The sequence below is a fragment of the Cricetulus griseus genome, chromosome 8 (genome assembly GCF_003668045.3).
Source record: "Cricetulus griseus strain 17A/GY chromosome 8, alternate assembly CriGri-PICRH-1.0, whole genome shotgun sequence".
NCBI classification, from domain to species: Eukaryota; Metazoa; Chordata; class Mammalia; order Rodentia; family Cricetidae; genus Cricetulus; species Cricetulus griseus.
The window spans coordinates 24029033-24053087 of record NC_048601.1 but is presented as its reverse complement, the minus strand read 5'-3'; the positions used below and the strand labels follow the sequence as shown (position 1 = coordinate 24053087).

The window sequence follows — 24055 nt, the reverse complement described above, 5'->3', positions numbered from 1 at the left end:
CTAAATTTTAGCTGGGCATGGTGACAGCTGCCTATAGTCCCAGTACTTGACTACATAGGAAGTTCTAGGCCAACCTGGGCTGCATGAGCTGTTGTCTTAAAAAAAAAAAAAAAAAAAAAAAAAAAAAAAAAAAAAAACCCAATAACTAAATACACAAATTGTACACACAGCTGCCCCTCTTGCTCAGACGAGCTGCACAGCACATCAAGTGGAACAGAGGGCTGGAAGCTGGCTTCTCCAGTGTAGCATGGGTCCAGCTAATGTTTTAAGAAGATGCATTTGATTGATTTTTTTGAGACAGAGTTTCTCTGTGTAACAGCTCTGACTGTCCTGGAATTCATATTGTAGACCAGGCTGGTCTTGAGCTCCCTGCCTCCTGAGTGCTGAGATTAAAGGCCACGGCTATGTGATTTATTATTAAAAGAAATGAGGAAACACATGTGGTGATGGGGTTCAGGATGTTTCCTATGTGTTTGCCAGTTGTGTAGAAATAATTAGGAAGAGCCAGTGATATGACTCAGTAGGTAAAGTGCTCGCCATGCAGGCCTGGCAACCTGAGTTTCATTCCCAGAACCAGGTAAGGGTGGGAGTAGAGTACTGACTCCACAGAGTTGTCCTCTAACCTCCACATGGACACCTATAAGACAGTACAAAAGCAAATAAATAGAAAAAAAAACTAGCAAAGGAAAATTTATCTTTTATTTGAATACGTTACTGTTTGTATAGAAATTAAAGTTAAGTTTTTAAAGGTTATTGGAAAGAAAACTGTTGTGACATTTACTTTGGGAGTTAGATGAATAATTGGGATCAATGGGGAACTTGCTTGGTTTGTAGTCAACTTTAAACTGAAAGAAACCTTTTGTTTTTAGATTTCCAACATCCATAAATAGACCTCTTTGGAGCTCCTTCAGCCAGTTCAATGGCGTCCTCTACTACAGTGCCTCTAGGATTTCACTATGAAACAAAGTATGTTGTTCTCAGCTACTTGGGACTTCTCTCTCAGGGGAAACAAGAAGGTCCCTCATCCCAAGGTACCGTCTTTGGTTTATGGTGGTTATGTTGGCTCATGATAAGGATTTGATCTGTAGAAGTATTTGCATCTAAGTAATTTATATGTATAAGATCAAGCAGTTTTAATTATAGAAATAATTAATCATCCCATCCCACCCTACTTCTAGTTGCAACTTCTTTTAATGGTGTTTGTTTTGATTTTGGCTTGTTTCATTTTAAAACTTTTATTTTATTTACTTGAAGTATGTGTGCAGTGGCATCACCTCCATCAGCAAACCCTACTGGCAGCTGATATGAGACAGGAACTCTGACTTTTTCTGTTAACAACATGCTTGGATTTAGAGAAAAATTGAAGGCAGGGTTTAAATGAGTCCACCAGACCCAAGCTAAATGATAAATAGGTATTTATTAGCGAAGCATTGCACAGAGGAAATAACTGCCTCAGTCTTACTGCTCCAGAAGATGCCGCCTCTGCCCTTCTGATGCTCTCACTGCAACCCAGGAGAGCTTGAGCCAGCTCCTCCTCTACCTTATAATGGGTCACGTCTAAACCTGAAACCATGCTCAGAGGGTGTGGCCACCACCACAAGTTCACTGGCAAAGCAAGAAGCCACTACAAGTGTGTATTTGTGCAGGTGTGTACATTCCAAGATGTGTGTGTGTGGTGGTCAGAAGACAACGTTTGGGAGTCAATGCTTTCTATTGACTCTGTGGGTACTGGAAATCCAACTCTGATCATCAGGCTTTTTGGCAAATGTCTTAGGGTTTCTATTGCTGTGAAGAAACACCACAACCACAGCTACTCTTATAAAAGAAAACATTTAATTGTGACTAGCTTATAGCCTCAGTGTTTAGTCCAGTATCATGGTGGGTCATGGCAGTGTGCAGGCAGACATGGTCTGGAGGAGGAGCTGAGAGTCCTACATCATGGTCTGCAGGCAGCAAAGGAACTCTGTGTCACACTGAGCATAGCTTGAGCAGGAGACCTCAAACTCCACCCTCATGGGACACACTTCTTTCAACAAGGCCCTACCTACTCCAACATAGCCATATCTCCTAATAGTGCCGCTCCCTACAAGGGCCATTTTCTTTCAGACCACCACAGCAAGCATCTTTACCTACTTAGCCATTTCATCAGACTTTTGTTTGCTTGTTTGTTTGCTTGCTTGGTGGTGGTGGGGTTTTGAGGCAGGGTTTCTCTGTGGCTTTGGAGGCTGTCCTGGAACTAGCTCTTGTAGACCAGGTTGGCCTTGAACTCACAGAGATCCACCTGCCTCTGCCTTCTGAGTGCTGGGATTAAAGGTGTGCATCACCAACGCCTGGCTTTTTTTTCTTTTCTTTTAAAGATTTATGTGTATGAGTGCTTTGCTTGAGTGCATGTATGTATACCGTGTGCATGTCTCGTGCATGTGGATGTCAGAAGAGAGCAATGGATCCCTGGAACTAGAGTTATGGATGGTTGTGAACTGCCGTGTGGATGCTGGAAATGGAACCTAGATCTCTACAAGAGCATCAAGTGCTCTTACCATGTGTGCGTATGTGCATGTATGCAAACACATGTGGAGGTTGGGGACAGTATTTTTGGTAGTTGATTCTCTCCTTCCACCTTTGTTTGTAAGAGGGTCTCAGTGTGTATCCTTGGCAGAGCTCAGTTCAATATGAAGACCATGCTGGTCTTGAACTTACAGACATACACTTGCCTGTGCTGCTTGAAAGCTGGGATTCAGTGTGTTTGTGTCCAAATGCCTGGTCCTGTTTTTTTATTGTTGTTGTTGTAACTGGTCTTAATGTAGTGGCACAAACGTATAATCCCACTTGGGAGGTGGGAACAGGAAGATCAGGAGTTCAAGTCCAGTTTTATCTCCATAGAGAATTGGAAGCCTGGCAGCTGCAATCAATCCTGTCAACAAGACACTTGAGGAATGGCTCAGTAGGTGAAAGGTGCTTGCCAGTCTGAGTTCTGTCCTTGGAACCCACAGGTAGAAAGAAAACCAGTGTCCTCTACACTCCAGACATGTGACATGCTGTTCTTACACACAGACATACTATGTTAAAAAAAACAAGTTTTAATTGACTATTGAATATTAAATTTATATAAAAAAATCCGATGTCTGGTAGAAGCTATTTTTAGTATAAATCTTTGTAGTATAATGTATGTGCCCATCTTTATATAAAAATAATTACATTTTGTGTGTGTGTGTGTGTGTGTCTGTGTCTGTGTGTGTCTGTGTCTGTGTCTGTGAGAGAGAGAGGACAGTTTTGTGGGAGTTGGTTCTCTCCTTCCATGGGTACCAGGGATGGAACTCAGGTGGTTGTCATGGGAATAGATTAGTTATTGTGAGAGTGGGTTTGTTAGTAACATTATTTGGGGCTAACAAGATGGAAGATGGCTCAGAGGATAAAGATGCTTGTGGTGCAAGTCTGGTGACCTGAGAACTGATCTCTGAAAAACATCCACTTCTGCATGTGAGCTGAGATATACATATCTACGTATACACACGTGCACATACACAATAAGTAAAAACATCAAATGAAAAATACCAAAAGTAACCCAAAACCTGTCTTGCTCTTGTCCTACCTGTCGTACCCCCACCCCCACCCCCTTTTTTCTTTTCTTCATTCTTTCTTTCTTTCTTTCTTTCTTTCTTTTTTTTTTTTGAGACAAAGTCTGTCTATGTAGCCCTGGCAGGAACAGGCTGGCTTCAAATGCAGAGACTCACCCCCCACCCCATTCCCTCTCTGTCTCTTTTCAAGACAGGGTTTCTCTGTGTACTCTGGCTGTCCTTGGACTCACTCTGGAGACCACGCTGGCATCAAACTCACAGAGAACTACCTGCCTCTGCCTCCCGATGCTACCACCGCCCAGCTGCCTCTATCTCTTGAATGCTGGGATTGAAGGCCTAGGCCAGCATTCCCAACTTTCTCTTTGTACTTTTAAGACTTCCTAAGTCCTTCTGGAGGGATGCAGTTGTGGATAGACTGCTGGAACTTTGGAGTTTACAGGTTCTACACACTGAATGCCACGTGGGTAGTCAGAAGTGCTCAGGTTATCAAGCTGTTCTTGGTTGATTAGATTTGCTTACTTATGCCATTGCCTTCCACTGCCTAAAATCGCTTGCCTCTGTCACCACATATGGCTTGTATTTTTATTTGGATCAAAATAGTGCTTTCTTTTTCTTCAGATTTTTCTCTTTGACTTTTGTGTCACTTACAGGTGTACTAACTAATCTCCAGGCACTCAGGGATTTTCTTTTCATTAGTCTTTTAATTACTGATTCCTAGTTTAATTCTATTGTGTTCTTATTAAATGCATGCAGCCTGATTAATTAACATCATTAATCATTCTTGCTTGGCTCCCAACTGAACCACTTTGAAGCTTACTTTCTTTGTCTTGTTTTCATTTTTTTGTTGTTATTTATTTATTTTTTCAATACAAGGTTTCTCTGTGTGGCTCTGTCCTGACACTCGCTCTGTAGATCACCCTGGCCTCGAACTCACAGAGATCCACCTGCCTCTACCTCCCTAGTGCTGGGATTAAAGGTGAGCCACCACTACCCGGCTGGTTTTCTTTATTTTGGTTTTTGAGACAGGGCTTCTCTATATTTTTTTCTTTTTGAAGATATACTGCTGAGCCTGGCCTTTATTCCCAGCACTAGGGAGGCAGAGGCAGGTGGATCTCAGTGAGTTTGAGGCCAGTCTTGTCTACAGAGTGAGATCCAGGATAGCCAAAGCTGTACAGAGAAACCCTGTCTCAGGAAAAAAGAAAAGAAAAGAAAAGAAATACTGCTGATATTGAACGTCACATTTTAGTATTCTCACTTTTCTTATCATTGATTCTGTGTAAATTGGGAGTATTTATTATAGTCTGGTGATATTTATGATTTTTCTATTATTTCAGGGTAGTAAACACTACACTTTGCTCCTTCTGATAACAAAATAATCTACACCATTGTGCCATAAAGCCAGAATATTGAAACTCCTTTTCTTCTTCTCTTCTCTGACACATTGGTATTTACAGGTGAAATAGTGGGAAAGCTGTACTATATTAGCTGGCGTATGTTAGCTGGCATAGCGGCTGGATGGTGGGTAGCTACAGTTGTATCACTGCAGTTTGTGATGGGCAGCAGTGTGAAGCCAGAAAACACAGGAAGTCTGGGTTGCAGCTGTCATCTCTGCTGGCCTGAAATAGCCCCGGACTGCACATGTATGAGTGTGGCTGTGTTCCAGGAGACCATGCTGGCCTCGAACTCAGAGATCTGCCTGCCCCTGCCTCCCTTGTGCTGGGATTAAAGGCATGTGCCACCAACGCCCGGCTCCAGTTCAGTTTTACTTTGGGCCTTGGATTTCCTGTTCATTTGTTTGTTTATTCCTTCTTTCCTTTCATTTTGATAGTACTGAGACTAAACCCATAATGTTAGGAACAAACAAATACTAAAATGACAACTGTGCCCCCTTTATCACCTGTCTAATAAAAACAGAAGTCAGGTGTGTTGGTCAGGGTCTCATAATTTTTTAAAGCTCTGTTAACTTCTTTTTCTAGATTCTTGATATTCCCACCTTCATAACTGATTTTGCATACATGCCCCAGTTCTTTGTTTTTAAAATTTAACCCTTCATGCTGAGTGGTGGTGGCGCACAGCTTTAATCCCAGCAGTGGATCACAGTAGTTGGGATCAAATTGAGGACTTTGCTATGCTAGCTAAATACTCTACCACTGAGCTTCACCTCTAGCCTCAGGAAGCTATATTTTTGGAGTCTAGGAGTGGAGTTGGAGGCTACCACCATTGGCCTCAAGTGTGTGATCCCTCTGCCCCAGACTTCTGTGCGCTGTGATTACAGGTTTGTATCATCAAGTAGGGTTTAGGGTAGCCTTCCTAAAGGAAAGCACTAGTTTCTCATTGCTATCTTTTTTTTTTTTTCTGTTTTTTGTTTGTTTGTTTTGTTTTGTTTTTTGAGACAGGGTTTCTCTCTGGCTTTGGAGACTGTCCTGGAACTAGCTCTTTTAGACCAGGCTGATCTCGAACTCAGAGATCTGCCTGCTTCTGCCTCCCAAGTGCTGGGATTAAAGGTGTGCGCCACCAACGCCCGGCAGACTCTTATTGCTATCTTGTTATCTTGTTTGTTCTCTGAAATGTGATGTAGAACTCACTCCTTTGTCATTGTCTATGGATAGAATTTATTATAGCACCAATGAGAGTTTAGTTTCAAGTTGGTGGAACAATAAATGTGAGAAGTGGCTAAGTAAGTCATTCTCTTCATGACTGAGGATTTTCTGTCACATTATACATTTTTCATTGTTTCCTAAATGAGTCATACTCTGCGAGTAGACTTTTCCGTGAGTGGTTAATTCTTTCACACTTTTTCTGAACTAGTTAAGTCTTCTGTACTGTGCTAGTTTTTGAATCACTCCCCTCCCTCCCTTCCCTTCCCCTCCCCTCCCCTCCCCTCCCCTCTTCTGTGTTTTTTCCCCTTTGACACAGGATTTCATGTCGCTTGGCCGCTTCTGATCAAGGCTGGGATTACCAGTGCCAGTTACCATACTTGGTTAAAATCCTTCTGGCTTGCATATTTTATAACAAGTGATAATTTTTGTTACATTTAACCTGGCATATATTAACACAGACCCCCTTGTTGCTGTGACATTAGTAGGAATTTAATAAGGAGGCATTTCTATTTCATTGTGTGTGCGTGCAGTACTGCGGGTTGAACCCGTGGCCTCATGAGTATGAATTGTGCATCCTGTTTCTGAGCTACAGCCCCAGCTTCATATAGTTCTTTTTTGGAATGATAGTTACATTGCCAATAGTAATGTGGCAGTAAAATACATTTGTATATAACTGGTTTATTATTCCCTCTTAAACTACTAGTGCCTGCTAACTATTTTTCTAATTTTCTATGAATTTGATTCTTTTTGGTACTTCATATAAAGTATTAGTCATTTTGTGGCTGGTGTTTCATATTGTGGTTGTTAGTATTCAGGCATCTGTACTGTCTGTCCTTGAGGTTCTGACAGGATGCGCCCTCAGCTGCAGCCACTAAGAGTACCACCTGTGCATATTCACTATGCTCCCTTTTAAAAGGGCCCTGCCCACCTCCCATTCTTTCTCTCTTTCTCGCCCTCTCTCTGTTTCACTCTCTTTCCCTCTCTCTCTCTCCCTTCCCGGGTCACATGGCAACTCCACAGAGAGGAAGAGGAAGAGAGAAAGGAATGACTTCCTTCTTTTTTTTTTTTTTTTTTGGTTTTTTGAGACAGGGTTTCTCTGTGTAGCTTTGGAGCCTATCCTGGCACTTGTTCTGGAGACCAGGCTGGCCTCGAACTCACAGAGATCCACCTGCCTCTGCCTCCTGAGTTCTGGGATTAAAGGCGTGCACTACCAATGCCTGGCAGGACAACTTCCTTCTTGCCCTTGCTTATATATGTCACTTCCTGCCTAGGTCACAGACTTCTTTACTACATTTCCCAGAATCCTCCTCGACTCCTAGTCCCACCTATCTTGTTTTCCTATTGGCCCGTAGTACTTTATTTATCAACCACTAAGATAAACATACACAGGAGGACATTCCCCATCACTTTCCCCTTTTTGTGATATCTTTCCCTAATAAAAAACCCCTCTGCTTGAATCCTGTTTCATGGCATCTTTCTCTCAAGTGCTACTTTTCTGTTTTGGTTTTTTGAGATAGAGTTTCTCTGTGGCTTTGGAGCCTGTCCTGGAACTTGCTGTGTAGACCAGGCTGGTCTCATACTTACAGAGATCCACCTGCCTCTGCCTCCCGAGCGTTGGGACTTAAGGTGTGCACCACCAATGCCTGGCTGAGAGCTACTTTTCTTAAATTGCAACAGTGGTGTGTGTAAATCTCTTTTCTTTCTTAAGGCTGAAAATATGTATATACCACGTTTTGTTTATCTATTCGTCTGTTTATGGAGCTTCAATTTCCCTATATTTTGGCTATCGTAATTCTACCTTGAACATGGATGTACAAATATCTGCTTATGTTCCTGCTTTGAATTCTTTTAGTTGTTTTGAGACTAGTTCTCATGTAGCCCAGGCTAGCCTTGAACTCTCCGTGTAGCTGAAGATGATCTTGAAGTCCTCTGCAGCTTCTGCCTCCTGAGTGTTAGAATTGTAGGTGTATGCCATCATGCCTGGTTTCTGTGACACTAGGAATGGAGCCTAGGACTTTGTTTGCCAGGCAAGTATTCAACCAACTGAGCCATATCCTGGTTCTTGCTTTGAATTCTGTCTGGCATATATCCAGATGTAGGATTGCTTTGTCATATGTAATTATATATTTAAATTTTATTTATTTATTTAGAAATTTTGAAATTGGGTCTCAATTGCTCAGGCTGGTCTGGAACTCACTATGTAGCCTAATTTAGCCTCAAACTCATGGCAGTCCTCTTATTATAAGTGCAAACCACCATACTTCATGTGTGTGTGTGTGTGTGTGTGTGTGTGTGTGTGTGTGTGTGTGTGTGTGTACACGTGTGCGGGCACATGGAGGTCACAGGACAATGTTCTGGAGTTGGTTCTCTCCATTTTCGTGTGGGTTCTGAGGATTGAACTCAGGTCACCAAACTTGTGCATCAATAGCGTTTACCTGCTGAGTCATCTCATAGATCCCTAGCCCTCAGCCCTTGTAGTATGTTTTAGTCTGTACTTTACTGGCTATTTGTGTATCTTTGGAGAAATAGCTGCTTCCTGTCTGTATTAGTCAGGGTTTTTAGAGGTTTTAGAGGGAATCTCTCTCTCTCTCTCTCTCTCTCTCTCTCTCTCTCTCTCTCTCTCTCTCTCTCCCCCTCTCTCTATGTATGTATGTATGTATGCATAACTGCAGTCCAAAAATGGCTAGTTGTGAATGGAACTCAGTCCCACGAACCAGGCGAGGTGTTTCAGCTGATCTTGTGCATAAGCTGGAACCCTGAAGTGGTCTCCAGTGCCAGTGAAGGAATGGATGTATTGACAAGGCGGGGCAAGCAGGTGAACAACAAACCCTGCCTTCTCATTGTCCTTATTCAGTCTACCAGCAGAAGGTGTGGTCCAGATTAAAGGTGTCCCTTCCAGCATTTAGGTCTGGATTAAAGGCTTGTGTCTTTCCACCTCAATGTCTGGGTTAAAGGCCTGTTGTCTTTTTGCCTCAAGATCCAGATCACACATGTGCCCTCCATTTCTAGATTATAGTTCATTCCAGATACAGTCAAATTGACAACCAAGAGTAGCCATCACATTATCCTTTTTCCATTTTTGAGTAGGTTATTTATCGTTTTGTTCTTGGCTTCAGGGACCAAACTTTTAGCAGATATGTTGTTTCTAGGTACTTTCTTCCATTTTATGATTTGTTCTTTTTACTTTTGTGGTTTCCTTCCTGCTCCTAAATTTTCATTTCGATGAGGCTCAGTGTTTGTTTTCTTTTATTTCTTGTGCTTTGATGCTACTTCAGAAAGCATTGCCTAGAGTTTCATTGCTTTGTCTTTTACATTAGGACTCCGGTTGGTTGGTGTGTGTGTGTGTGTGTGTGTGTGTGTGTGTGTGTGTGTTTGAAGTAATAGTTGATTGATTCCTTTGCATTAGAATATTTAGTTGTTCTAGACCATGTATTGAGAACATTATTGATACCCTTTTCAAAAGTCGGTTGACAGGATGAGATGTGGCACACACCTGTAATTCCATATGAATTTTAGGAGTCCAAAGCAGAAAGATGGTGAGTTTGAAGCCAACCAGGCTTCAACATAGTGAGATTTGGTCTTAAGAAATAACTACGGGATGGCTCAGTGATTAAGAGCACTGGTTGCTCTTCCAGAGGACCTGGGTTCAATTCCCAGAGTCATAGGCAGTTCAAAACTGTCTATAACTCTAGTTCTAGGGGATCTGACACCCTCACACAGACATATGCAAGCAAAACACCCCAGTGTACATAAAACAAGAATAAATAAATCATTAAAGAAAATTTAAAGACTACAAAAATGTCAAATCTTTAATCATAAGTGTATATAGTTCTAGTTTTTAATAAAATTCTGGATGTTTTATTATAATCTATCTTTCTTGTTTCTGAGACAGTTTCATGTAGTAAGTACCCTCGTCCTCTAGACAACGAGAGTCCAGTACAGAGGACTTCTTGCTGTAACTCTTTAAAACTTACAAAATTGGTAGTTGATGTTAGTTCAGGTTCATGTTTGTTTTGTTTTTTAATCGTAATTTACTTGGTATTGCTTCGATAAATAACCACCATGACCAAAAGCAGCTTGGGGAGGAAAGGGTTTATTTGGATTATATGTTTTGGACACAGTCCATCATTCAGGAAAGCCAAAGTATGAACTCAAGCAGGGCAGAAAACTAGACGTAGGAACTGATGCAGCGGCCATAGAGGAATGTTGCTTACTGGCTTGCTGCTCCTGCTTGCTCAGCCTGTGGGTTTTTTGTTTCTTTGTTTTTGAGACAGGCTGTCCTCAGATGACCCTAGCTTGTATCAAGTTGACAAAAAAACTAACCAGCCCTGGGGTCTCACTGTGCTTTAGTGGCCTGGAGCTCACAGGAGAGTCACCTGTCTCTGCTTCTGAAATGCTGCAATTAGAGGAGTGTACCACCACACCCAGCCACTTAATTCAAAATTAATTAATTAATTAGAGGCAGTCTAGCTTTTGCTATCCTGTAATTTACTATATAGACTCTAGCCTCAAGTTCATAGAGATCTGTTTCCTGCTGCCTCTTGAGTGTTGGGGTTAAAGGTGTGTACCACCATGCCCAGCCTAAAAATTTATTTTTTAGATTTATGTATTTTATATAACGCATCTGAGTGTTTTCCTTGATATATGTATGAGTACTGTAGTACACCTGGTGCCTGCAAAGATCAAAAGAGTGTATCAGAGAGAGAGAGAGCTGTAGTCATGAATGGTAAACCACCATGTGGGCACTGGGCCCTCTGCAAGAGCAGCAAAAGGCCATTTTTCCAGCACTCTCTCTCTTATAGGTAATTTTAATATGCCTCTATTTGGAGATTTTTAGACATTCGATTTACTTGGTTTTGATTTAGCGCATTCAGTTGGCCAAAATGTGTTAGTCATATTCAGTTTGAAAGCACTGGATAAATTTCAGAGCTGAGATACGCTGATTGCCGACTCACTTAACTCCTCATTTGGATTGAAGTGGGTGCACTTTAGTGTGCTCACGTCTGTTTATCTTTGAAATACTTCCCCTGGGTTCATTGAACAGGATTTATGCTACATTGGCCCTGCTGTGTAGTTCTGTGATTTTGAATGTCTGGGTGGAGAGGATTAATTAGATGAAGATCACTGAATCTGTCTGTCCTTGGGTAGCTAGCTAGATAGCCTTTTGTATCCTAACAGAGTAGCCTTTTTATAGTTTAGGCTTTCCACATGGCTTATTATCAAGTATGACAACTTGTCATGTGTAATCAGCATCATGTCAGTTTCATGGGAACAGCACTCCTCTAATCAGCTATTTCTCTTTAATCTGGTGGGGTATGAGGCATATGGTAACCAAGACATTGTCATTTACTGTGTGGGTTGGTGGTGGTGCTAGGGGCTGTGTATGTTTTGGATGTGCTTGTCTTCTAGAAAGAGGCTGATGACAGATGGCGTTGTTTATTTTCTATTTGAGACTGTGCATCAAAAATTACGTGACTTACTAGGGTTCACTAGTAAGTCACTTAACAGTATGATATTCCCCCGCCCTTCTGTCCTTGAACCTGTAACTCTTCTGCTTCAATCTCCCAAATTCTGGGATTACAGGCATGATTCACTCCAGGTGGAAGATCTGTTTTCAACTATTGTTTCTTCATGGATTATTAGTGTGTGGGCAAGTAATGATGAGGACTGGTTGATTACAGATCTTATGCCTTGGTTATTGAGTACAGTTCTCTAGTGTAGAGGTAGTAGTTGAGGTCTGATTCTGTTTTCCTTTTTTTGTATTCTCTGTCTCCATTCATTGACATAAATAAATGATGTATTTATTGCCTTGTAGATTGTGGTTAGTCAGTTTTCATATTCTCCTGTAGAAAAATCACTTCTCAATTTCCTTACTTCTTTAACTTTTGCCATTTTAGTAGTTTCAAAGCAGTAGCAAATAGCTTTTTATTTCTCTACATTTATATATGAACTATTTTTTTTTTTTGTTTGTTTTGTTTTTGTTTTTTTGTTTTTCGAGACAGGGTTTCTCTGTGTTGCTTTGGAGCCTGTCCTGGCACTCGATGTGGAGACCAGGCTGGCCTTGAACTCACAGAGATCTACCTGCTTCTGCCTCCTGAGTGCTGGTATTAAAGGCGTCTGGCCTATGTGAACTGTTTTTTTTTTTCTGTGTAAGTTACAGAAATCAGTCGAGTTTCTTTTTGTGTGGGTCTTTTCCCCCAGCGGTTTGTCCTGTGTACCTATTGAATGCAGTAAGGTTGTTTTATGTACACTCTTGTACCCACTGTGATCCTTTAGGTCCATACCACAGTAGATAGTAACAGCCACCACTGTCAAGTATTTGTGTTCCTTTAGTCCTGTTTGACATAGTCTTAGACAAAGAAAGTGTCTCACAGTATTGGTAATGAGGTCAGAAAGGTCTATGCTGAAAGTCTTCTACTGATCTCCAGCATAGGTAAGTGTCACTTAAGAGTAGGAATATAGCACAGTTGACAGAGTGTATACCTAGCATGCATAAAACCCTGGGTTCCATCTCCAGCACTACCTAAAGCTGGGCGGCAGCACCCAGTCAGAAGTTCAAGGTCACCCTCGGCCATAATAGTGAGCTTAAGTCCAACCTGAGAAACTTGAGACCCTATCTCAAGAAAAAGAATCACTAAAGACTGAAGATGTGGTAGAGAAACAGACTTAAATTGGTCCTCGGAGGAATAATTAAGAAAAAGAAGGGCAATAAGGTAAAAATGAAGTATGGTGTGTTTTATTTATTGAATAGTAAAGAAACTGGCAGTGAATTCATACAGGGTTGCTGGTTTTTTTTTTTTTTTTTCCCTTTTGGTTTTTTGAGACAGGGTTTCTTTGTGTTGCTCTGGCTGTCCTAGAACTTGCTCTGTAGACCAGGCTGGCCTCGAACTCACAGAGATCCATCTGCCTCTGCCTCCTGAGAGCTGGGGTTAAAGATGTGTACCACTACAACCCGGCGTGGGTTGCTTTAAAAAAAAAAATTCATTATACATAATTCAGTGTTGCTTAACTGTATGCCCAATGGAGCCAGGCATCATGGCACATGCTTGAAATCTCAGCACCCAGAATGTGGATCAGAAAGATCATGAGTTGGATGCCAGCCAGGGCTATTTAGTAAGACATTGTTTCAACCCCTTTCCTCTCAAAAGAGTGTGTAATGGGAGTGAGGAGATAGCTCAGTTAGTAAAGTGCCTACTGTGCAAACATAGGTGCTGAGGTTGGGTCCCCAGCACCCACATGGTAAAAGCTGGATGCAGTGTCACTGGTCTGTAACCCAATATAGGGGAGGCAGAGATAGGTGAATCCTTAGAACTCAATGGCTAGTAGTGTGCTCTAGGTTCCGCAAAGACCCTGTTTCAAAAAATAAGGTGGAGGAGCTGGAGAGATGACTCAGCAAGTAAGAACGCTTGGTTGGTCTTCTAAAGGACCTGGGTTCAATTCCCAGCACCCATGTGGCAGCTCACAACAACTCCAGTTCTAGGGAACACAGTGTCTTCTTCTGGCCTCCATGAACACCAGGTGTGCCTGTGGTATACAGAAATTCATTCAGGTGAAACACTCATATGCATACAAACAAACAAAGTAAGCTAGAAGGCAATTGAGAAAGGAACCCTATGTTTCACTTAACATGTATGATTGTGTTCATGCTTGTAGACGCCCCTACGCACACACACATACACGCACACCATGGAAAAATGGAAAAATCCAAGGAATAAAACGAGAAGTAGGAGCATTGTCGATTTCCACAGTGAGAATGACATCAAAGCTGTGTTATCCATAACGTCCTAGATGGTCGCACTTGCAGTTTGCTTAGTGAATTTGATTCTTAGTCAAAGCCAAGAACAGAGAGATACTTATTATCTGTCACTGGAAGCTCTTAAGGCTTTTATCTGGGCTGAGCACAGTTCTTCAGAAGTTCTTGTTTACTTCTATTCATTTACTCCTGACACAGGTGCTCACTCTGTCACTCCTCCATCCCACTCCCCACCCCACCCCCAGAGAGGGTTTCTCTGTGTAGTCCTGGCTTTCCTAGAACTTACTCTGTAGGCAGGCTGGTCTTGAACTCACAGAGATCTGCCTGTCTCTGCCTCTGAATGCTGGGATTAAAAAGTTGTGTGTAACCACTGCCTGTCTACATACGTAGTCTTGACTGGCCTAGAATTTGCAATCAGACCAGGCTGGCATCAAACTTGGCAGCCTTTGCCTCCCAAATGCTGGAATTATGGGCATAAACCAGTGTGCCCAGTTTTTCTTAGCACTGAGAGTATCTCAGGACGGTAAAGCCTGGCTCACACATTCTATTTTGCAGACTGTTGAATGCAGGAAGAGGGAACCTACGCATGTTGATACTGTTCTCTTCCCGTCTCCTGGTGTATGCTTCTGGAGCCAGAAATGTACAGAGGCTTCTCTTCTGTGTTAGAATTTACTCTCAGTAGTTAGGCCCACTTCTAATTGTTGTTTCTTCCTTGCTTTTTCTTTTCCTTTCAGTTCTGGGATCAAAGTCAGGGTGTTTTCCACTGCGCATGTGCTCTTTACTGATCTACATACACCTCAGCTTGGTTATTTATTGTTGCAAAAAAATACCTTCTAGCCTTGATAATAAAATCTGAGTTCTTATTTTCTGACTTAATACTTAATTTCTGGTTTTTGGTTGCTTTTTCGGGATAGTGTACCACTGTGTTGCCCAGACTGGCTCTGTACTGATCTAAAGTGACCCTCCTACCACAGCCTCCACATGTGGTACCACCACTGGCTGTCTAATGGCTCATCTGCCCCTCTCTGTAGTAACCTCTCTTGTTTTCTCTTGTTTGTTTCAGGAGTTCAACTAGATGTTCCTCCACAGTCTTTGGACCCAGAAGTTTTATTAAAAGTTAAATCTGAGATTGAAGAAGAACTGAAATCCTTGGACAAAGAAGTCTCTGAAGGTTTGTTCCCTCTTTTTTCCTGAGCAATGAGCAGATTCTGTCAGCTGTGGTTATTGTGGATTTACTTGTTTTTTTTTTTTTTCTCTCCTTCCTTCCTTCCTTCCTTCCTTCCTTCCTTCCTTCCTTCCTTCCTTCTTTCCTTCCTTGTTGTTTCTGTTTTCATTTTTGAGATAGGGTTTCACCATGTAACTCTGGCTGGCCTGATACTTGACTATGTAGACAAGGCTGGCCTTGAACCCTCAGAAATCTCACCGCCTCTGCCTCCAGTGTTAAGATTAAACATGTGTACCCCCACATCTGGCAGCAGCTGCCACTGTTGCCTTCTCCAAAGATGTATGTATTTGTGTGTTCAGTGTTCATGGAGCAGACCTCACCTCCCATCAGAAAATGATTTGCATGCCCCCTCCATATACATTTTAAATTATATATATATATATTTTAAGATTTTCTTTATTTATTATGTATACAACATTCTGCTTCCATGATTATCTGCACATCAGAAGAGGGCACCAGATCTCATAACGGATGGTTGTGAGCCACCATGTGGTTGCTGGGAATTGAACTCAGGACCTTTGGAAGAGCAGTCGGTGCTCTTAACCTCTGAGCCATCTCTCCAGCCCCTAAATTATATTTTATTTTGAAAACATCGTAATTACATCATTTCCCCCTTTCTTTCCTTTTCTTCTTCCGGGTCCTCTCATGTACCATGCTCTCTCTTCAAATTCATGTCACCTGTTTGTGTGTATTCCTAAATATATAAAGCCTAATAACTTTCAATAATAACCGATAGATTGTGTTTTAAATAAGTTCCTTGTTAGGTGGGAAAGAGAATGAATAAAAATTGATGAACAAACTGGGCATGCTGCTTTGTGCTTGTAGTCCTAGCACTTGGGAGACTGAAGGACAAAGATCCTTATAAGTTTGAGTTCATCTTGGGCTACAAAGTAAACACTATGTGAAGTTAGGTTACAATGAGACAAACACTGGGTGGGGGGGAGATAAAGAGAGAGGGGGAGGAAGGGAGGGAGGGAGAGAGAGAGAGAGAAGTAAGTTTACAAATAAACAATTCATGGTGGTTTATGCCTGTTTTCCCAGCATTTGAGAGACTGAGCTAGGCGAATCATGAGTTCAAAGTCAACCTGGGCTGTTTAGGGAGACTTCCATCTGAAAAACAAAACAATAAAACCTCAAAATTTAGGATCTGTCAATTTTGTGTTCCAGTCAAGATTAATATGTATAATGGTCTTTCCAAGTACCTTAAAACTCTTGTTCCTAACAGTAAATACCTTAGTTTCATGGACTCTCATAAAGATACTCCCTTTCTTTTTTTTTGTTTTTTTTGGGGGGGGGAGTTGAGGCACATGGATCCCAGGACCCAGGTTGGCCTCAGATTCACTATGTAGCCAAGGCTGGTCTTGAACTCCCAGTCATCCCTCCATCTCCTTAGTGTGTTCCCATGCCCAGCTTTTTTTTTTTTTTTAAAAAAAAAAAAACAGTCTCCGGCTGTGTAACCCAACTGACCTTGAACTCACTGTGTTGTTATTCTTTTAATTTTTATTTGTTTATTTAATGTGTATGGGTGTTTTGTCTGAATGTATGTCTTTGTGCCATGTGCATGCTGTGCCCATGGAGTGCCAGAAGAGGGCTTTGGACCCACTCCCCCACCCCCACACTCCCACACCCCCGGGCCTGGGGGCTAGGAATCAAACCCTGGTCCTCTGGAAGAGCAGCAAGTGCTCTTAACCACTGGCAATCTCTCTAGCCCCAGCACCATTTATGAATTTTGGTCTTTCTTTTATCTTGTCTTCAGCCTTCACCAGCACAGGCTTTGACTGTCACACCTCACCTGTGTTTAGCCCTGCTAACCCGGAAAGCTCAATAGAAGACTGCCTGGCCCATCTTGGAGAAAGAGTATCCCGGGATCTGAAAGAGCCTTTGAATAAAGCATTGCAAGTGATTCTCAGCCAGTGAGTTGCAGCTACCGAGTGGAGTGCTCTTCTTCTCTGAGCAGTGTCTGGGTGGCATGTGGTGCTGGGTTGGCTGAGGCTTGTTTTGAGTGCCAGATCTGCCTCAAAGCAGGGGTTTAACCATTCCAACAGAGATCTGATGGTTTTTATTTACCTGTTGAGCTGTCAGGTTTCAGCAGATGCATTTACTGTGTTATAAACACAAGTTATTGCCCTTGTCCTAATCACTCCTTTTCTCTGTTCCATTTAGTGGCCATGTGTAGTTATAGCTGTAGTTGCTGGGGGTTTGTGCACTGTAATGTGTGATTAGCATTATCTTTGTATTTTAGGTGTCTGTATTTAGTATTTTATCTGTATCTTTTGGGGTTGCACATCTGTCTGTGAAGCTACTTCTGTATTCCTGCAATGAACTCCTTTCCAGCTATGGCCCTCACCATAGTAAAGCTAAAACTGAGAAGCTAGTGAAAATTCAAGCATGCCAAAATAGAAGCAATTCACTTATGATGAGAATCATTGAGGAATTAATATGAATTACAGCATTAGTATGAATTGATGAAGATGGATCACTTAGGAGGAAATGTATTCCTCACCAAAAGTTTAAAATTCAGATGGCAAATCGCTGTTACAGTAAGGAATTTCCTTACTGTTTTGTAGTCAGGGTTTACAGTTTGCTGTGTTTTTATCAGGAAGTAATTGAAGTTTCTCTGTATTCTGGTGAAAGGAGCATATATAAAATCCTTAATTACACTCAGTGAAATGAAACCATAGTTGGATTTTCTCCCTCAGACACAAGCATAAAGAAATGTGGAAAGGACAGTGTAAGAGGCCAGGACGTAAACCTAAGCAGGAGATGAGGGTTCACAGAACGGCTTTCTAAGAGTGTTCGAAGAGCTGCTGCTGCTGCCCTGAGCACTGAGGGCCTAAGGAGGATTGAGCAAGGTTCATTAAGACTCTCTGTCCTTATGTTCATATATTGTATATGCCGAGATTACAACCTTAAAAAATTCTGTTTTCTTTTCTTTGTCTTTTTTGAGACAGGGTCTCACTGTAGCCCAGGCGTGGCCTGAATTCACAGAAATCCACTGCCTTTGCCTCTGAAGTGCCAATTAAAGGCACACGCCACCATGATGCCTGGCTCTCAAGATTTTTTTTTTTTTAATTTTAATTTTTATTTATATGTATGTTGAAGCCCAGGAGGCCAGGAAAAGGAGTTGAGTCCCCTGGGCCAGGAGGAATTAGAGGCCCCATTGTGGGTACTTGGAACTGAACAGGCTGGGGAGTGCTCCTAATCTTAACTGCTGAGTCATCTCTCCAGTCATTTCATTCTTCGTATGTCAGTCTCTCCACTTATTACTTGTAACTTGGCTGGGGTATTACCAACTCTTTAATGAACAGAATGGCATAATTTTGCTTTTTGAGACAGGGTCTTTTATTATGTAGTCTTAGATGACCTGGGAACTCACAGAGATTCACCTTGCCTCCACTTTTCAAGAGACAGGTTGTGCTGCCAATCCCTGAGCTTCTTTTTTCTTTAAGAGAAAGCTGGTTTAGATGAATATTCCCCCAAACCTTAAATTGTGATACAATTATTTCTGAAGTTGGTTGTATAGCAAATAGAATTTGTTCAAAAGTCTTACTTTGAAAAGTTTTAAGATGTTACTAATACATTTGGAAGCAATGCAGTTATTGTACAGATTGAAGATAGTGTCTTAAGGTGGAAATATCTCCTACTCCAAATGGTTTTGCTGAAGTGGGAGGTTAATCTTGAGCTGTTTATATGAAATACCTTTGATTTCTAAAGGTAGCCCCTTTCTTCTCTGCTTTATTAAGGAAGGCTGCCTATTCAGCTACTTGCTCTTCTGTGTACTAAAACACGAGTGCTTTAACCTGCTACATCTTTCATGTGCGTGTGTGTGTGTACATATAATGTTTAAAACATGTTTCATTCTGAAGGATGGTAAAGTCCTTAGCCTGATAGCCAAACTACCTATAAGGACTTCAGTGACCCACACCAGCATCAGTTCAGGAAAGGAAGTGAAGGGATGATAGCCGAAAGTGAAGATTCAGGGAGCTATAGGTAGGTGGATGGTGTAGTATCTGGTGAAATTTCAGTTTGACAGGGTTCTAGTTTGCAGCCCAGTACTTGTAACGGAGTCCTAAGCACTAACAGGAGTGTGACGTCAGCAAGGGAGCGGTCTTGTGTACGTCATGCTTAGAAGGTCACCCTTGGCGGCACTGCAGGAGGCAGTGGATTCTGATTTGTATAGCTGCGCCATCAGAGCTGTTCCTGACATCTTTAGTCTGGTGCTCTTCAGTAGCTATGGGGAGGGTAAAAACATCTGGCAAACACATAAGACATGGCATTAATGAAAATTTTAATATATTTAAATCACTATAGTCAAAATATTGTAAAAACTCAAAAATTATTAGTGAGATATTCTGCATTCTTTTTTTTCCTTACTGACTCTTTGAAATACAGAGTGTGTTAATATTTTAAACACAATAGCCACATTTCAAATTCTTTTTAGCTACATAAGACATATAGATATTTTTGTGGCATACATCAAAATCCTAACTTGAGCCTGGTGGTGGTCTTTAATCACAGTACTCGGGAGGCAGAGGCAAATGCAGATGGAGCTCTGAGTTCGAGGCCAGCCTGATCTACAGAGAGAGCTCCAGGACAGCAAAGGCTGCACAGAGAAACCCTGTCTGAAAACAAAACAACAATTCTAACTTGAAATAGAAATAGTGTGCTGTTGGAGCCAGATCCAATTGGGTGTTTGCCAGGCATGGTTTTGGGATATGTAGTCTCTTAGCTTTTTCTAACTTTGCCTTCCTGATGTGTAGTGATGATATATGATGTAAGGTAAAATATAAATATGAAAAATATAAAACCTGATATACTAGGCACTAATAAGTATTAGTTGTTAATTGTTTTTCTATATTCATCAGCTAAGAAATACAGACTAGAGTAGTCAGAACAGAAAATGCTTCTGAAATTGGATTTTTTGCTTTTGTTTTTGGAGACAGAGTTTCTCTGTAGCTTTGGAGGCTGTCCTGAAACTCACTCTATAGACCAGGCTGGCCTTGAACTCACAGAGATCTGCCTGCCTCTGCCTCCTAAGTGCTGGGATTAAAGGTGTGCATTACTACACCTGGCTGGAATTGAATTTTTAAAACCTATAAATGAAAGACTCCTCCCACTTCTTATTTTCTTGTTTTATTTATCTATATATTTATGTTTTTTTGAGACAGGGTCTCTACATAACCCTGGCTGTCCTGGAACTCACTATGTAGACCAGGCTGGTCTCAAATTCAGAGATCCACTTGCCTCTGCCTCCCAAGTGCTGGGATTAAAGGTGTTGCCACCACTGCCTGGTTTAGATTTTTGCCTTTAAAAAAAAAGGTAGATTGTGTTTTCATTTAACTGAGTTAAGTTTTACATGTTACTATTCAATTCTATATCTGTATCTGTACTCTGATTCTGTATCTGTAAGTCAGGCATTTATCTGCAACATAGAATATAAATTCCAAGTAATTAAAAATAACGAGTAGAATATATCTTGATAAACTATAACAACCTCCCCAGCAATATAGAGAATGTTTTGGGAAAAAACAGATGCCGAATATTAAAAGCCGTATCTTGGGGGGGGGGGGAACAAAACCAATATGTTGAACAATTGTAGTCATGTTAGCAAAAAGTTCAGCAACATAGTAGTTTCTGGCGGCGCATGCCTTTAATCCTGGCACTTGGGGAACTCACTCTATGAGTTCAAGACAACCCTGGTCTATAAGAGCTAGTTCCAGGACAGCCTCCAAAGCCACAGAGAAACCCTGTCTCGAAAAAAACAAACAAACAAAAAAACATAGTAATTTCTGTATATTTATTCATCTGAAATTGAAGCCCTTTTTTTTGTGACACATACTTTTAAAAAAAATCTCTACAGGCCAGTGACATATCAGGCATACCGTGAATGTACAGTGGAGACTGCAGTTCATGCCAGCGGATGGAATAAGGTATTAACCAAATTATCTTTGCTCTTATATAACGTATAGAAAGACTTGTTAGCATCACACAGCATAGAACTGTTAGCACTAATTAATGTGTAATTCCAAACTATGTGAAGTAGATATTTCTACTTTAATGTCTTTTTAATTAATGCTGCAAGGTTCTACAATGTACCTCAGAAGTATGTGCCCTGTAGTATGTTGCCCTTCTTTTTGAGTTTCCTGTCATTTCTTGATTTCTCTGTGTTAGACATTTGTCTCTGGATAGTTACTTGTTACCATGTGAGTTAACATGTCTTGGAGAAGAATGAGATAGATGTTTAGTTAATAGATAACCTCTTCTGGTTCTTTTGAAGATTAATGCCCTTTGTGTTTTTATAGTTTATATAGTAGTGTATTTCATGTGGAGTCTCATCTGATCATTCCAAACTCTTTGAAGAATGGACAGTGGATTTTATTGCCCTGTTTTGGGGCTGGAAAGGGGTGGGATCCTGCTGATCTAGTATGGAACCCTGGATTCTGCACAGGCCAGGCACGCACTCTCCTGGTGAACTGCATTTCTAGCATAATGAGCTTTTGTTGTGTTTTTAGGTTGACGGCTATTCAGGGAAGGGTTAAATAACTTGTGTAGGCTCTCTTGACTGACAACCAGTTCAGATTTGTTGGTTCTGGCCCTTCCACTGTGTCATGTTGTTAACCATCGTCTTACACTGTGTCGCCTGCCTGTTTCCTTGCAAAGGAGAGTGTGAGAGAGGACTGTGAAGAAGTATAGCATGGGCAGCCCTACTGTCTACAGCACACATGGTCTGTCTCATGGGCAAGCTGCACTCATGCCTGCATCTTTCCTTGGTGGCTGTTTAATGGTCTCCAATGTCCCAGGGGCTCTATTGCAACTTAGGCTTCATTTTTACATCTTCACACAATAGCCTCTCAGAACCTCTGATCTACTGCAGTTGTCTGGCTTCAGCAACATTCTGGAACCATGGACAAGATTCCACGATGCAAGTCTCTCAATCTTGCATCTTTCTTGCGTGCAAAACCAGTATTATGTGGATGATGCTGCCAAGTTCTGCTGCCAACTCCAGATGGAGCCCACTGGCCCTTTGGATCACAGCTGCAATAGTTTGTGTGTGCCAAGGTCATTGTTTTTGAGCAAGGAACTCCTTAATCTGTATTCTTAGTTCAAGCTGTCTGCTTTCAAACAGATAAGCTTTTTTACAAATTGGTGCCTTGAACTGAAGGGATCTTGCTTGCCCTCGGAATGCCTCTGTTGTCATCTAGGGCAGAGCAGGAAGTTTGTCATTCTGAATTACAACCTTGAGGCTGCAGAGATGGCTCAGTGGTTAAGAGCACTGTCTGCTCTTCCAGAGGTCATGAGTTCAATTCCCAGCAACCACATGGTGGCTCACAGCCATCTATAATGGGGTCTGATACCCTCTTCTGGCCTGCAGGTGTACATATAGAGCACTTATAAATTGTAGTAAAGTTTTTAAAAATTTAAAAAAAATAAAACCTCTCTTGCACACACGCTTTGGTGAACTTTATATTTGTTTATACTCCTCACTGCACATTTTTATGTCTTTCTTCCCCATTCTTCCTCAGGGAGTTAGATAAATATGTGAATAAAGGTGAGCCAGTAGACGTCGTCCTCTGTGATGGGGAAAGGCTCCTAAACATTCCACTGCAGAAATTTCTAAGGGAAATGTTCCTGTGCAGAATGCTGTTGTCTTGTGAGGAAATCACTTAGAATAATAATAAGAAGACAAGACTATTTGCTTCATCCATTTATTTATTATTTGTTAGTTTGGTTTTTTGAGACAGGGTTTCTCTGTAGTTTTGGAGCCTGTCCTGGAACCTGTGTTGTAGGCCAGGCTGGTCTCGAGCTCACAGAGATCCACCTGCCTCTGTCTCCCGAGGGCTGGGACTAAAGTAGTGTGCCACCACCACCCAGCCTTATTTGCTTCATCTTTATTGTATAATTTTATTTAGTTTTTGAGATAGGGCTTCATGTTCTTTAGGCTGCCTTGGGACTCACTGTGTAAATGAGAATGATCTTCAACTGCTGATCTTGCTGGCTCTTCCTTCTCCGGGTTAGGGTTACAGGCATGTACCACATGGCTGGTGTATATAGTGCTCAGGGTCAAACCCAGGACTTCACTCATACGCTAGTCTACCAGCTAAACTATATTTCTACTCCTCCCTTAATTTTTAAAACTAGAAATGTGAATGAGAGTTTCTTGGAATGGCTAGGCTCTGAATTCTTTTAACGTTAAAAAATATAAAAATACAGAACACTAAAAATAATAATTGGGTTTTAGATTGTATAGAATACTTGTGGATAATACAGTTGGTATAAATGAGTTGTAAAGGTAACTTAACTTTTCTTGTTTTTGCTTTTTGAAACAGTGTTTCATTTTAGCCCAAGCTAACCTCAGGGTAACTATGTGGTCAGGGATGAGCTGGATCTTCTAAACTTCCTGTTATTAACATGCAATCCCACCACTGCTTAGTTTTATATGTTGCTTCATGGTTGCTAAGCAAGCATTGTACCAACTGAGCTACATCCTTAGCCCTCTTTAGAGTAAATCTTGATGTTTCATATGCAGGAAAGTAAAGATAATCTACACTAGTGCTCCTAAACTGGACTTGGTGCTGTGTCTGTGATGCTAGCAGTGGGAGGTAGAGGCAAGGAATCAGGAGTTCAGGACCATCCTTGGCTATGTGATGATCTCCAGCCTACCCTGGGCTACAGGAGACTTTATCTCAAACAAAACAAAACATATAAATAAAGTACAAACAGAAGTGAGTGGGCCTGATGGTCCATTAGGAAAGGTCTGCCAGAAAAGTAAGCCTGGTGTGGTAGTCATTTGATAATTACTATGAGCTGGGTGTGGTGGTACATATGCATTTCCACTTGAGATGGAAATAGGAGGAGCCGTAGTTCAAGGCCAGCCTCAGCTACAGGAGACCCTCTCTCGAGC

At 41.5% G+C, this 24055-nt stretch overlaps 1 protein-coding gene across 7 annotated transcripts in view; it reads left to right on the top strand.

The window, feature by feature from the left end:
• The window catches only part of Bcl2l13 (BCL2 like 13), a 48648-nt gene that overhangs the window by 6938 nt on the left and 17655 nt on the right, over positions 1-24055 (top strand). For 3 of the 7 annotated variants that reach the window (XM_027429317.2, XM_035448579.1, XM_035448580.1), the window contains 4 exons: positions 870-1031; positions 14992-15099; positions 16910-17066; positions 21014-21083. In XM_027429317.2, coding sequence (XP_027285118.1) covers positions 920-1031; positions 14992-15099; positions 16910-17066; positions 21014-21083 — 447 coding nt within the window. In that variant the 5' untranslated portion in view covers positions 870-919. Of the gene's footprint in view, positions 1-869; positions 1032-14991; positions 15100-16909; positions 17067-21013; positions 21084-24055 lie in introns of those variants that run through there. The other 4 variants (XR_003487650.2, XR_004770995.1, XM_027429320.2 and 1 more) reach the window with 2 other exon arrangements.